The 12,148-nt window shown below is 47.3% G+C and overlaps 2 protein-coding genes across 5 annotated transcripts; one reads left to right on the top strand and one right to left on the bottom strand.

Moving 5' to 3' along the window:
• Positions 1-1,149: 1,149 nt before the first annotated feature.
• Positions 1,150-3,211, top strand: LOC108026333 (endoribonuclease CG2145). Its single transcript, XM_017097236.3, has 5 exons — positions 1,150-1,449; positions 1,515-1,674; positions 1,885-2,090; positions 2,150-2,382; positions 2,442-3,211. The coding sequence occupies exons 1-5, from the start codon at positions 1,323-1,325 to the stop codon at positions 2,682-2,684; spliced, it is 969 nt and encodes a 322-aa protein (XP_016952725.1). The 5' UTR covers positions 1,150-1,322; the 3' UTR covers positions 2,685-3,211.
• A 3-nt stretch (positions 3,212-3,214) lies between these two features.
• LOC108026332 (serologically defined colon cancer antigen 8 homolog) lies at positions 3,215-11,054 on the bottom strand. 4 transcript variants are annotated; one of them, XM_017097235.2, is made up of 8 exons: positions 10,626-11,048; positions 9,425-9,644; positions 7,976-9,367; positions 7,720-7,804; positions 7,303-7,420; positions 4,900-5,024; positions 3,858-4,666; positions 3,215-3,769 (listed from the first exon to the last, which is right to left on the bottom strand). In XM_017097235.2, the coding sequence occupies exons 1-8, from the start codon at positions 10,865-10,867 to the stop codon at positions 3,266-3,268; spliced, it is 3,495 nt and encodes a 1,164-aa protein (XP_016952724.1). In that variant the 5' UTR covers positions 10,868-11,048; the 3' UTR covers positions 3,215-3,265. The 4 variants fall into 4 exon arrangements, with proteins under 4 accessions (XP_016952724.1, XP_016952719.1, XP_016952721.1 ...); XM_017097230.2 differs by having other exon boundaries at positions 3,449-4,666; positions 10,626-11,047; XM_017097232.2 differs by lacking the exons at positions 3,215-3,769; positions 3,858-4,666; positions 7,303-7,420 and adding an exon at positions 5,625-6,889 and having other exon boundaries at positions 4,932-5,024; positions 10,626-11,054.
• Positions 11,055-12,148: the final 1,094 nt, after the last annotated feature.

Below are 12,148 nucleotides of genomic sequence, written 5' to 3'. Positions count from 1 at the left end.
TAATGCTTCCCTCTCTTTCTTTGGCGTTTGAATAATATATATAACCAATTTGGCTGTAATTATGCATCCATCGAGATAATAGAAATGTAGCATGTTGTTGCTATAAAAATAAACGTCATGCCTAAAGAATATTTCACACTTTAACTTTAAGTGTGCAATTATACAATATTTTGCTCACAATTTATTTGAGAATATTTTTTTAAATCACGTCACAGTTTCCTGTTGAAGGTTTTTTGCGGCACACACTATGGTTTAGACCCGAAATGGATGTAATTATATTGCAGTCGAGACGTCAATACAAACGACGCGATATTTGGTGAAATAAACAAATTGCTAATTGCGTGATTAAATTATTTGTCTAAGTGCTTCCAAATGACGGATTCCAGTCACGCTGTGGCTCATTAATAAGCCTTATGCATAAAATTGCTTAAGTACCCAGAACTCTTCTACTAGCTGCCATATGTTTTTGTATCTATGAAGTAACTTAAAATTCCATACGTTATCAAGAGCTTTATTAAGAGGGAAATTAGAAAATCTACAAAGCTTTTGTGGGCAGTAATATGTTTTGAAAGCACTTTTTATTACCCAAATCAAATTCAAATAATACAACTAATTTTAATGTAGTGCTTTTCTAAAAATTTGCCAAACAGTTTGCCCCACGATAATCGATGAAAGTAATGAAAAAGTTCATTTTGATAATAACACCTAAAAATATAGGTTTTGAAAAGTGCTATTATAGTCCAAAAATATTTACATGTAGTATTTCTTACTCTTTTAGTTAGTTAAATACTCTAAAACTTATTACAGACACATACTCAAAAGGAATATATAATTCAGAGAAAAATTGATTAGCTTGGCTGACCACATCCCTGGAAAAGTAACATTATAATGCACCATATGGTGGCACACTTCACTTTATTTGATGAAACTCCAACTTGGGTAAACACATGTGGGTATAGAGGGCCCCATGAATCCGCTCCTGAGCAAGCAAAAAGCTGCTGGCGAAGCAAAAGGCGAAAACAAACGCCAACAGATGATCCCCAGAGAGCCCTTGCAAACCAGACGAACCAGAGAGGGAGAGCGGTTTATCCAATTTTTTGGGGCTCTACTCGTACATTCAGCATGTGAGCAGACGAATCTGGAGTGGAACAGCCCGCTCAGTGGCGATTTGGCCACAGAGGCAGCCAGTCGGTCGGCATGAGCAGATAAAACGCGATCATCGCAAGAGTTTCGGGCTAAAGATAAACACCGCAACTACGGGCACACAAACAAAGGCGAGAAAGCAAATGTTTGCCCAATCGTAATTAGATAATTGTACCATAATGGACGCAGTGCAGCAGCAAACAAACAGCGGTAGCAGCATCGATAGCGCCAAGTGCCAGAAGCTCAAGAGATTCGTGATCATAGCCCTGCTGATCACCATCGGCATCTTGAGCTGGCACTTCTACGGTGAGTAGAGAGTCTCCCTGAGGTCGCTTCTGTAAGAGAAAAGTCACCAAATGCTCTTCTCTTAGAGTACTTCCACAGCAAACCGCTGCCCGGAACGCCCGATGACGTCTTGACCCTCTCCAAGAACCTCTACGCGGAGGAGTCCGAGGTCAGTCCGTACCTGTACCGGGTGAATCTCCAGGGGAAGACCACCGCTGGCGCTCATGACGATCGAGCTCCGAGGAGGTATGTAATAACGATAGATATAGATATCAGATAGAAGATAGATTTTAGATATTGAACTCAGTATAATTAGTATTATTATTAAAATAAAATCGATAATATTTTACAAATCCCACGTCGATTTTAAATTAAAAACAATGGCACTTATTATAAATTTATTAAATCTGTATATGACTGATTTTCTTATAAGTATGATTTGCTTTCACCTTTCAGTCTCTTTGAACTGCATCAGGATTTGCTGGCCAAAGATGCCAACTCCACCACAGCTCTGCTCATGAAGCTCTTTGATAACTACGAGTTGGATGTGGCGGTTGCAGAGCAATCAACCCCTGAGCACATCCAGGAGCAGCATGACTTCCTCAGGACCGTGATGAACACTCGGGTGATGAAGTTGACCATGAGGTATCTGGTCAAAAAGGGTAGGGCCATCTCACTTAAAAATAATCCCTATGATTAAATCTTATCCCATCCCGTTCAGACATTGTAAGCATCGAATATGATGACCAGCTGCGTTTGCTCCACGATCTTTGGTTCACTCCGTACTCCCGAGGACGCGGCATTGTGGGCAGCTCCAGTTTCGAGCACGTCTTCATGGCGGAGATACGGGACCAAAAGGTCCTGGGGCTGCACAACTGGCTGTACTTTGCAGACCAAGAGCTACGCGGCAATGTGGACTACAAGGGCTGGCTGAGCCAGAAGGAAACGGGAAAGGTATAGACATAGATTCCAAAGAGAGATGCAATCTAAAATATATTTTTTACCCCTTCTAGAATAACCAAATGGTGCTGAACGTGCGCTACACCTTCCAGAATCTCAACAAGCCCATCACTGGATTGTTTGTGGGCACCTCGCCCGAGTTGGAGTTGTCCCTGTACACCGCCTGCTTCCTGACCACGCCGGAGAAGGAGCCCTGCCACATCCAGCTGGGGCATGCCTCCGTCCCCATTGTCTCACACAGCTGGAACTGGAATGGCATGCGCCTGATAGCCTCCGCCTATCCCGACAGCTCCTAGATCATCGCCCCACTACCTCCCGCTCACCCTTAAGGAAACTCAATAAAATGAGTTACTGCTACCTCATCGAAAAGGCAAAAGGCTAACCTCTAATCTCAAAGTCAAGTTCATTTTATTTCGCCACTTTATGAGTGCTCCTTGGCCCAGTTGTCTCTGGCAATTGACGAGGACGTCAGTCAGAACACGAAGAATGTCCGTCTGCCCATCATTTCGGTTGCTTTGACAGCATTGCGTGGCCCAAAGCACTTGGCCCTACATCACGAAGTTGTTTATTAGTTCTAACATTAATAGTTATTACTGGCGGAAGTCAAGGAAGTCAAATATTGTCATGAGAGATTGTGACGTTTGAGTATTAGGCAGTCATTAAACTGGCTTCTCAAGCTTTATCTTAACTAGATTGTCAAACCTCGTCTTTCATTCATAACAATATAGATTTTATACCTTTTTTGAAATGTAAAAAATAAATACTGAATTGAATAGCCCCTTTAATAAGCTAGAAATAAAATAAAATATGTAAACCCTTGTAAGCTTTGATTTCTAATATGTTTATTAGTTAAAAAACATGGATTTCGTTTGGTTGATTATTTCTGGAACACATGAGTAGAAGTACGTAGGTTGACTGAAGAACTGGGTGCATCTAGATGGCGCTCGATGGTGACTGTCTCGTTGGCAATGTCCGTCTGCTGGACGACGGCCGGAGCACTGGATCTCCTGGCCGTGATGATGGTGGTGTGGGCAGGGGACAAGCTATCATCCTCCTGGGAGGCTTCCCCCAGCACCAAGAAGGTCTCGCTGAGATCGGCCAGCTCCGAGCAGGTCTCATCGTTGGAGGACCGCATCAGGCTGGGACTACTGATGGAGCACTCCAGCGTCAGGCGATCCTCGCAGTCGGGACTCCAGCTACTTCTTGCCGGCGGCTGACGCGGCAGGCTGTTGTGGCAGAGTGGATTTTCCGCCGGCGACTGCTCCAGCAGAAGCTGCTGACCCCACAGCTCCACTGCCCGGGCGCGATTGTGGTCGGCCCGTTGCGGATAAGGGTGTTCCAGTTGCTCCTGAGGATCCTGTTGCTCCTGCTCCTCCGATTGCTCCCGCTCCGCCCGTTGCTGGCGGGGATGTAATGCCCGCTGTGGCCGCTGCCAACGGCGGTGGCGATCTGTTGTAGTCCGTGGCCACTCGCTGGGGGGCAGCTGGCGTTTGATACTGGGACTGGGACTGTGGCTGACTGGCTGCGGTGCCTCCTGGCGTGGCGTCATACTGGTATCCAGACTGTCCATAGTCAGTGGCTGCGTAATCATAACCCGCTCCCGAGTCTCCGTAGTCGTACTGCTGACCCTCGTACTGCTGCTGGCCATAGGCACTGGGATCGTAGGCTCCGGCCTCGTACTGCTGCTGATCGTAGGCACTGTAGTCGGTGTTGTAGGCGGCCAGATTGGCGCTGCCGGCGTTGGTGATGCTGCTCTCGCCCAGCGATGGTTGCTGCTGCTGCTGTTGTTGTGGCTGTTGCTGCTGCTCCGCCTGCTGCTGCTGCTGCAGTTGCTCGGCCTGCTCCCGTTCCCGCTCCCGCTCACGTTCCCTTTCGCGTTTCTCCCGCTGCTCGCGGAGTTGCTGGAGCTCCCGGTCGCGTTCCTCCCGCTCCCTCTGCCTGTCCAGATCCTGCTGCTGCTGTTGTTGCTGCTGCTTCTCGCCCAGGCCAAGGTTGTCCTTGAGATTCTCGTCATCGTTATCCTGGAGTCCATAGTCGGCGATGCTGCTCTTGCGTCCCGAGACGGCTGATCCTGCTGCTGCTGCAGCGGCTGCAGCTGCTCCTGCTGCAATGCTGGCTGCAGTGGTGGCTGCTGCCGAGGCGGAGGCACTTGCTCCGTCGGCCAGGCCAATCCCTCCGTTCGTGTAGTCTTCATCGCCGGCGCTGTTGTGTGGTTGTGGGGTGCTTTGTATGGATTCGATTGGGGTGCCATATGTCGCTGCCTGGTAGTCGTAAGCGGCTGTGTGGGTACAAGAATTTTGATTTTGATTAGAGTGGCTCGCCAATCGAATGCAATTAGTGTTGGAGTGGACTGGTTGTGTGTAACTGGGTCTAAGTCTCGGCTTTCGCGGGGAGATCCAGCTCCTGGACTTCTGCTTCCGGCTCTGATGGGGTTGTGAAATCAATTTAGTATTTGGGTCTGTGTAAAGGAGGTGCTCTACTTCGATTTTAGTCCCCTTATGGGGAATTTACCTTTTCCAGTAACTAAGCTAGTATAATCATGTGGTGAGCTATCTAATTTACTCATATGCTCCTCATTACTCAACATTCGATTGGATAGATACTCTAGATTCGATTGTAAAGCAGATATTTCCTCTCTTAAAGGAGTTTAAAGATAGAGAATTGGAGAAATAGAGAAAGAGACAGGAGGAAAGAAAGAGGGAAAACCGTATTAGTCAAGTACTGAAAGGAACCATTACCATCGAGGATTCTTTGGGGTGCTCCTCTCGCATCTCCTCGGAGCTCAGCTCCGGGGATCCCTTGTGCACTGGCAGTTGTGATTTGTATTTGCCCCATATTTGCCGGAGACGTGACATCAGCTGCTCGTTTGTGGCTCGTAGCTGCTGCTTCTCCAGACTGTAGATCAACCAAAAACAGTAAATGTGTCAACTTATAAAAATAAATTTACAAAAACAAAATGTTATCTACTTTTTATATTAGTTTTAAAGTGCAACATTTTGAATAAAATAATCCTAAGTAGGTTGCGCTTTCAATATAAAATAGTTATCTTTGTTAAAGTTTAGGTGCTGTTTAAAAAAAATGGAGTACCTCAATATCAAGTTAGTTTTCTTTGGTATATATCTTAAATAGCTTGAGACTGGGAAGGCGAATTTAACGTATACAAACCCGTAGCCCTAACATGATATTGAGAAATCAGAACTAAAAATTGCCAATAAATATTTATCCTAGGCATATACCTTAAACTTAAGACTACTTTGTGGCTTAAAAAAACACTATCAAAGCTTGGTGGCCTGCTCCTGCTCCTCCGCCTCCTCGTCCTCCTCCTCGTGATCCTCCCGCTTCCGATCGTTCTCCAATTCCGTCAGCTGCTCATCGATCTGAGCCAATTCCGGAGAGGACTCCTTGACAAAGGTTTCGTTCAAGGCCTGGGCCACCTCGTCCACCTCCTTGACGAAGGTTTCGTTGAGGGTTCGAGTGACCTTGGGCTGTTTGGGTTGCTTGGGCACCAGGCGCACATTGACGTCCACTTTAACCGGAGGACGTGGCTTCTTCGCGTGGCAACCATCGCGTCGCAGCAGTTGCTCAAAGTACAACTTTGGCTTGATGCTGGCACTCAGGGCGTTGCTTCCAGGACCTCTGCAGTTAGAGGATGTTGTGGCATCCGCGGATGTTGCTGCCAGGCCACCAGCATCCACCGTCAAATGTTGCACTTGACACGTGGGCTGGCAGGCATTTGTGGCACTGCCACTGCTCAGGGTCTGTTCCAAAACTAGATGCTGTTGCAGCCAGGGCAACGGCTCCGTTTTGCAGGGATGACAGCAGGAATGGCCAGGATGTTGCTGCTCAGCGATGGTGTTGCTGCTGTTGCACGTGTTGCTGGTGGTGCGATGCTGGTGGTGCTCGTGGTGGTGGTGCGTGTCTAGGGTGTTCTTGCTTTGCGTGGTTTGTGTACGCGCTTTGCTGGCCGATGTTGCTGCTGCAGCTGCTGATGTTGCTGCTGGCCTGTTGCGACTGCGGCAACATGCAGCACTCGTCTCGCTATTGCTGTTGCTGCTGCGCCTGCGCAATGTATGGATGTGCTCATGCTCGTGCCTGTGTCGCATGAAACTGGGGCAAAAGCATTTTGTCTTGGATGTTGCTGATGTCGCCGGTGTTGCTGGTGTTGCTGCTGCTGGTGACTCCACTCTGCTTCTGTTCTTCTTATAGCTGGAAATCTTGGGAAGCGGTGGCATTTTGGCCAGTTCCTGTGCCAGACGCTCATTGCTTCTGATTATATTCCTGAGGATCTCATCGCCCTCGCCAGCAGCAGCATCTGCTGTGCCAGCAGCAACATCAGCAGCAGCAGCAACATCGCCTAGAATATCGGTCAGTTCCAAATCAGGCAGCAAAGTGAACTCGTTTGCGCTTTCTTTTATTGTTGCAGGAACTGCCAGTGCTGTTGTTGTTGTGGTCAAAGGCTCGCTTATGGTTGTTGTTGGCATCACAAGATCGCAAATTGGTTCTAATTACCATGAAAATTGCGTGGCAGGCAGGCAGCAAAAGAAAGGTTTGAAGAAGTACAAGTACAGCGTGTTAATCCAGTCTCAAGCCAAGTCGAGAGGTTTATTGGTATTTTTTTTGCTTTTTCTTTGGTGTGGAACGAATCTCGGAAAAGAAAATTGGTGTTCGGAATACTGGTGGGAAAACTTTGGTTTTGGTTCGGTTTGGCCTTGAATTTCATATTGCGCTGTGCGGTGGTTTCCGTATTTCCAAAGACTTTCAATCAAATGTTCACATACCATTATATAAGGTGTCTAATATTATAATTAAATGGTGACTGAATAACTAAATCGAACTCTTAAGATTACAGCTATCATATTAAATCAATTTCTAAAAGCTCGGTGATTAGCTTAGTTTGTATTTGATCATAATTACTTGTGCTTGTAGGTCGTATCCTCTAACTTGCCCGTTAGGGCCTTGCACTCGTTCGTCAGTTTATCCATGAGTTGCTTCTGAGATGTTATCATTTCCTCAAGCTCATTCACCGTTCCCGCTACAAACAGACATTTAGTTATTTGGATGGGTGAGTGTTTTGAAATGGGTTTGGATTAAATGCAACGCGCTACAGATCAAAACTCATGGATAAACTATTGAACTTTTCCCTGCAGGCAATTTTAAGTTCGAATCTTTGGCATAACTTGAATTTTTTTAGATTTGTTTTCACACACGCAGAACACAATAGGATCATCAATAGCTTAACCAGAGTTTGAAGAGAGGATAGGTGATAGAAGGTGGTGGAGAGTGTAGAAAGATAAGAGTGATCCAGTGAAAGTGTTACTTTAGACCACTCACCATGCTTATCCTGCATCTCCGAGATCCGCTTGTCTAGATCCTTTTTGGTGGGTCGTATCTCGTTTTTCAGCTCCCCATAAGCCAGCTGTAAAAATAAGTAAAAGAAATAAAGGGATTTTTAATAATAATAATTGAAATAAAATAAGTTCTGCACTATCATAATTAGGTATTAAACTATTAGGAGCAGTGTCAACCCTCGTTACTTATTTTTAACTTCTAGGTTTTTTGTATCTTTAAGATTACTAGAACCACTCACCTCCTTCTCCAGATTGGCTATCTCATCGTTGAGCCGCAGCACCTCCCTTTTGGAGTGCAGGAGATCGGCATCCCCGCGATCCAGTCGCTGCCGCAGCGAGTTTATCTCGGCGTTGAGGCGAGCTGCCTCCGTCTTGGTCTCCCTGGCAGCTCGATCCAACTGCAGGCGCAGCGAGGTGATGTCCTGCTCCAGGGATTGCTTCTCCGCATTCACCTGCGCCATGTCCGCCAGGAAGGTGGTCCTATTGGCTCTCAGTTCCATTTTCAGCTCTTCGATCTGCGAATTGCGACTGGCCACATCCCGCTTGAGATCGGTTTCATAGCGCTTCTGGCGCTCCAGGTCCAGCTGCAGCTTGGCCACCTGCTCCCACTGGCAGCTGAGATCGCCGCCCAGTTGATCCACCTGGCTGTTGTACCGCCTCTCGGCACTGGCTCGCTCCTCGGCCAGCCGCCTGGCCATCTCGTGCTGCAGCTCCCGCACCCGCTCGTGCTGGCGATCCAGTTCATCCCGGAGGTGACGCACCTCCAGCTCCGCTTGGGAGCGCTCCATCTGCACCAGATCGTTTATGTAGCGCTTTGAGGAGGCACTACCCTGACCCTGGGCCTTTGCCTCATCCAGGAGCCTCTGCAGGTGGCGCACACTCTCCTCCAGAGTTTGCTTATCCTGCTGGAGGTTCTCCAGCTGCTTGCGGTGCAACTCGCAATTGGTTCCTCCAGTTAAAGTGGCCACTGTAGTTAGTGGATCGGTGTGGGCCAGTTTCCGCTTGAGCTCCTCGTTTTCGGTCCTCAGGCGTCGCAAATCAATGCTGGCCTGCATCAGCTCGGCTTCCAGTTCGCTAATCCTGGCCTCATAGACAATATTTGGAGCACTCGCATAGCGGGGACTCTGCACCTGCCCTTTAGAAGTACTTTTCCTTGGTGTCGAAGGAGTCTTACGTCCACTGGCGAATACCAGGTGCTCATCACTATCGGAGGAAGGACTAGTGGTGGTGATAGGTGCGTGTGGCTTTCCCGAACCCAGAGCCACCAGCTCAGACCGAGCATTCTCCGTGAGCTGTTCGTTCTCGTTAATCACATCCTTTACTTTACCCAAGAGATTTGTCAGCTCATTGCGGCAGTACTTGGACTCCTTTTCCAGCTGCTCGATGTAGTCCTCCTGCTTCTCGATAAAGCTGAAGATCTCCACGGGAGCCGGAACACTGTCGGCGGGAAGAGGAGCAGCTGGTGGAACCGCGGAGCTCGGGTAGAGAGCAGGGGTGGAAGCCAGGTTCTCCTTGGAAGCCGAGAGATACCCCGAGGTATAGCTCTTCTTGGGGCGGTACGAGCTGATCCGCGACTTCTGGCTGGGCGACAAGTACTTGGAAATGTCCGAGAAGACGGGACGCTCAATGACCTGGAAAAAAAGGAAGTTTAAGGACCTTTTTCACACTCCCTCGAGGTCTTAACCCACCGATAAGTTGTCGGAGAAGTTGTCCCCGGAATCCTCGTTGAAGTTCCGCAAATAGGAAGACACACCTCCTGCTCCTCCTCCTAACTTAGGCGCCACATAGGAGTTGTCCGCCAGCATCACCTTGAGGCGACCCACTGCCTCATTGTAGGCATAGTTGGTGTAATCCATGGTCTTGCTCTTCTTGCTGATGCCCCCCTTGGAGGACTTCATGGGGAAGTTTCTAAAAAAAGTTACAGGGAAAAGGGGGACACATCTAAGATCACATTTTTACACAGAATTTGGACTAGAGAACCGAGTTGCTGAGCAACTGAAATGGAAAATGGAACTGAGGCCCCGAATCGAAAAAAGCGAAACTGAAGCTGTCCTTTTTGGGGTGACAATCGGACGTGGTGTTGCAGTTGTTGCCAGGACGACAGGTTGGCCAAAATACAACTTTAACCCTGCTCCTGTGGCCTCATGCATGCGTCATGGTTCAGCAAACACCTACGCGGGGGTTGTTAAATCTACGCCACCCTTCAGCAAGTGATTATGCGTCCACATAAGAGTAACTATCTATCAAGGCACAAACAGGTTAAAAGTATAACACAGATTGGATAGGAATATTTGACCTAAAATGTTTCAACCAGATTTTGTGCTTTGTTGTAGTGAAATAATCTTGTAAGCATTCAATAGTATGCAATACTATTACAAATAAATATTTTAATCCAATGGAGAAAAATATATCTAAAGCTATTTAAATCAACCAAAATAAAAGGGTTTAATTTATATAAAAATTATTTTGGTAGATATTTAAATTAATAAATATTCCAATTCATTAATACCCCATTAATAACAACTCAATCGCTTACTCCTGATACTTAATTCTGTGTTTTGAGAATCGAAAAGTATTACACCATTTAACACAATTGCTTACCCCACACAATTTATATTAAATATTGCAATTTATTAATAATTTTTAATTTACACTTTAATTTCCAATATTTACATAGTATTTTAATTAAGTTCCATTGTATTTCATTTTATTTTCTGAAACTTGCAACCTATCAGTGTTACATAATTGCACTGTCTCTCCCCAAAAGAACTTGACATAAACTGCTTTTGTCAGTTGCCCAAGAAACAATTTAAAGGACAACTACTTTGTGCAGCAACTCAAGACAATTCGAAAGTTGTATGTTCCCCCTCCTCCGCCAAAGGACTTTACCTCGATCGCCTCTTAATCCGGCCACCCGCACTGCTCACGCTGGCGAGGCTCTCCCTGTCCGAGTATCCGGTGCTCCGCTGCTGGGTGAGATGACGCAGGTCGTCGCTCGTCAGCAGCGAGGACGATGTCAGATGGCCCAAGTTGATGTTGCCCGCTTGGACTTGCGGTTGGTTCTGGGTGCTCCGGGTACTTTTCGCTTGGTACAAAGGGGCGCCGTACTTGAAGAAGTTGTCTGCTTTCATTTTACCAGGAGGGGAGCGAACAGGGGCATTTGGGGGGAACTTGGCTAAAAGTTTGTGGCACAATCCAACATGCAACTTGGCGCCGGAGGTGGGGGATCACTTGTGGTATGCACTTCCTTCCGCCTTGCGGTCTGCACTTTAATTGTTTCTTTGTTTCTCGGCGGAAGAGTGAGCGACAGGACGACAGGACGACAGGACGACGACGCGATGAAGTTGAACTGAAACGGCCGCAAACACAAGTCGGAGCTTTTATAGACTCGGGAGGTCCAACCCCAGCCCCTGCCCAACGACCTACCATGTTTATATGGTTTACTGGGCCCTGGTAATGGGTTTGGTGCCACGTCGTGCCCTGTCAGCAAAGATTCCAAAACACTCCCATTAGCATTTCCCTCGCTGCAACGCTATGGTCGCCATGCCTACTCGAGTCCTGGAATTGGAGCCTCTTCGGTGTGGGCTCGTCTCCTGTTTGATCGATAGCAAATGCCAAAAGGGGGACTCGACTCGTCAATGCACTGGAGACACGCTCATTTGTGCCAATATTTGGTCATACACACAGTGGTCCCCACCCTGGTCTTCCTCCTCCTGGGTTGTTCAACTTTGGGCCTGTCTTTCGGTGGCGAATCGAGGCCAAAAACGTTTCCGTTGCATATTTTAAGGGCCTCTATGTGGGTTTATGTCTGCAGTTATATTTAGTTTTGAGTTACTTTAGTAACTGACTGGCTTAATTAGAAACAATTAATACTTAAATTGGGGTAACAAGGTCGAAGTGTCAAAGGGGAGGCACCTTTTAGTGGGTTAAAAGCGAAATATGCACAAGATCTACTATAGTATTACAAGAAATGGCAAAGTACACATATCTAGTCACAGTACGGTTACCGAATTCCACTCTCTTGAAGGCTATTAAATTTCAGAATTCTGTTGCCAGGGGCCAGGCTACTGCCACATGTGGTAACCGCCTAGACCGGCCAACAATTGATTGTCGATGTTCCTATAACTTATGGCCAAATCACAGACATTTAATAGCCCAAATAACTCAGGCTCGGTAGCCGTCGATGGAGCGGCTCCCAGCAACCCCGCGACCCCACGGATGCCCCCCCACTTCTTATGCCCCCAAAGCCTGATCGGGCGATCCGTGGAGATGCGAGGCGAACCCATCCCAAGTGCAGCCACACAATCAATCAATGCAATCTCTGTTATCATGAATAATTTCCTAGCGGGCAAATGCACGGCAGCAGCAACAGCAGCAGCAGTACAACAGCGGCAGAGCCAGAAACCCTTTTG

This window comes from Drosophila biarmipes, chromosome 3R (assembly GCF_025231255.1).
Source record: "Drosophila biarmipes strain raj3 chromosome 3R, RU_DBia_V1.1, whole genome shotgun sequence".
In the NCBI taxonomy this organism is placed as follows: Eukaryota; Metazoa; Arthropoda; class Insecta; order Diptera; family Drosophilidae; genus Drosophila; species Drosophila biarmipes.
This window is presented reverse-complemented; position numbering and strand designations above follow the sequence as displayed.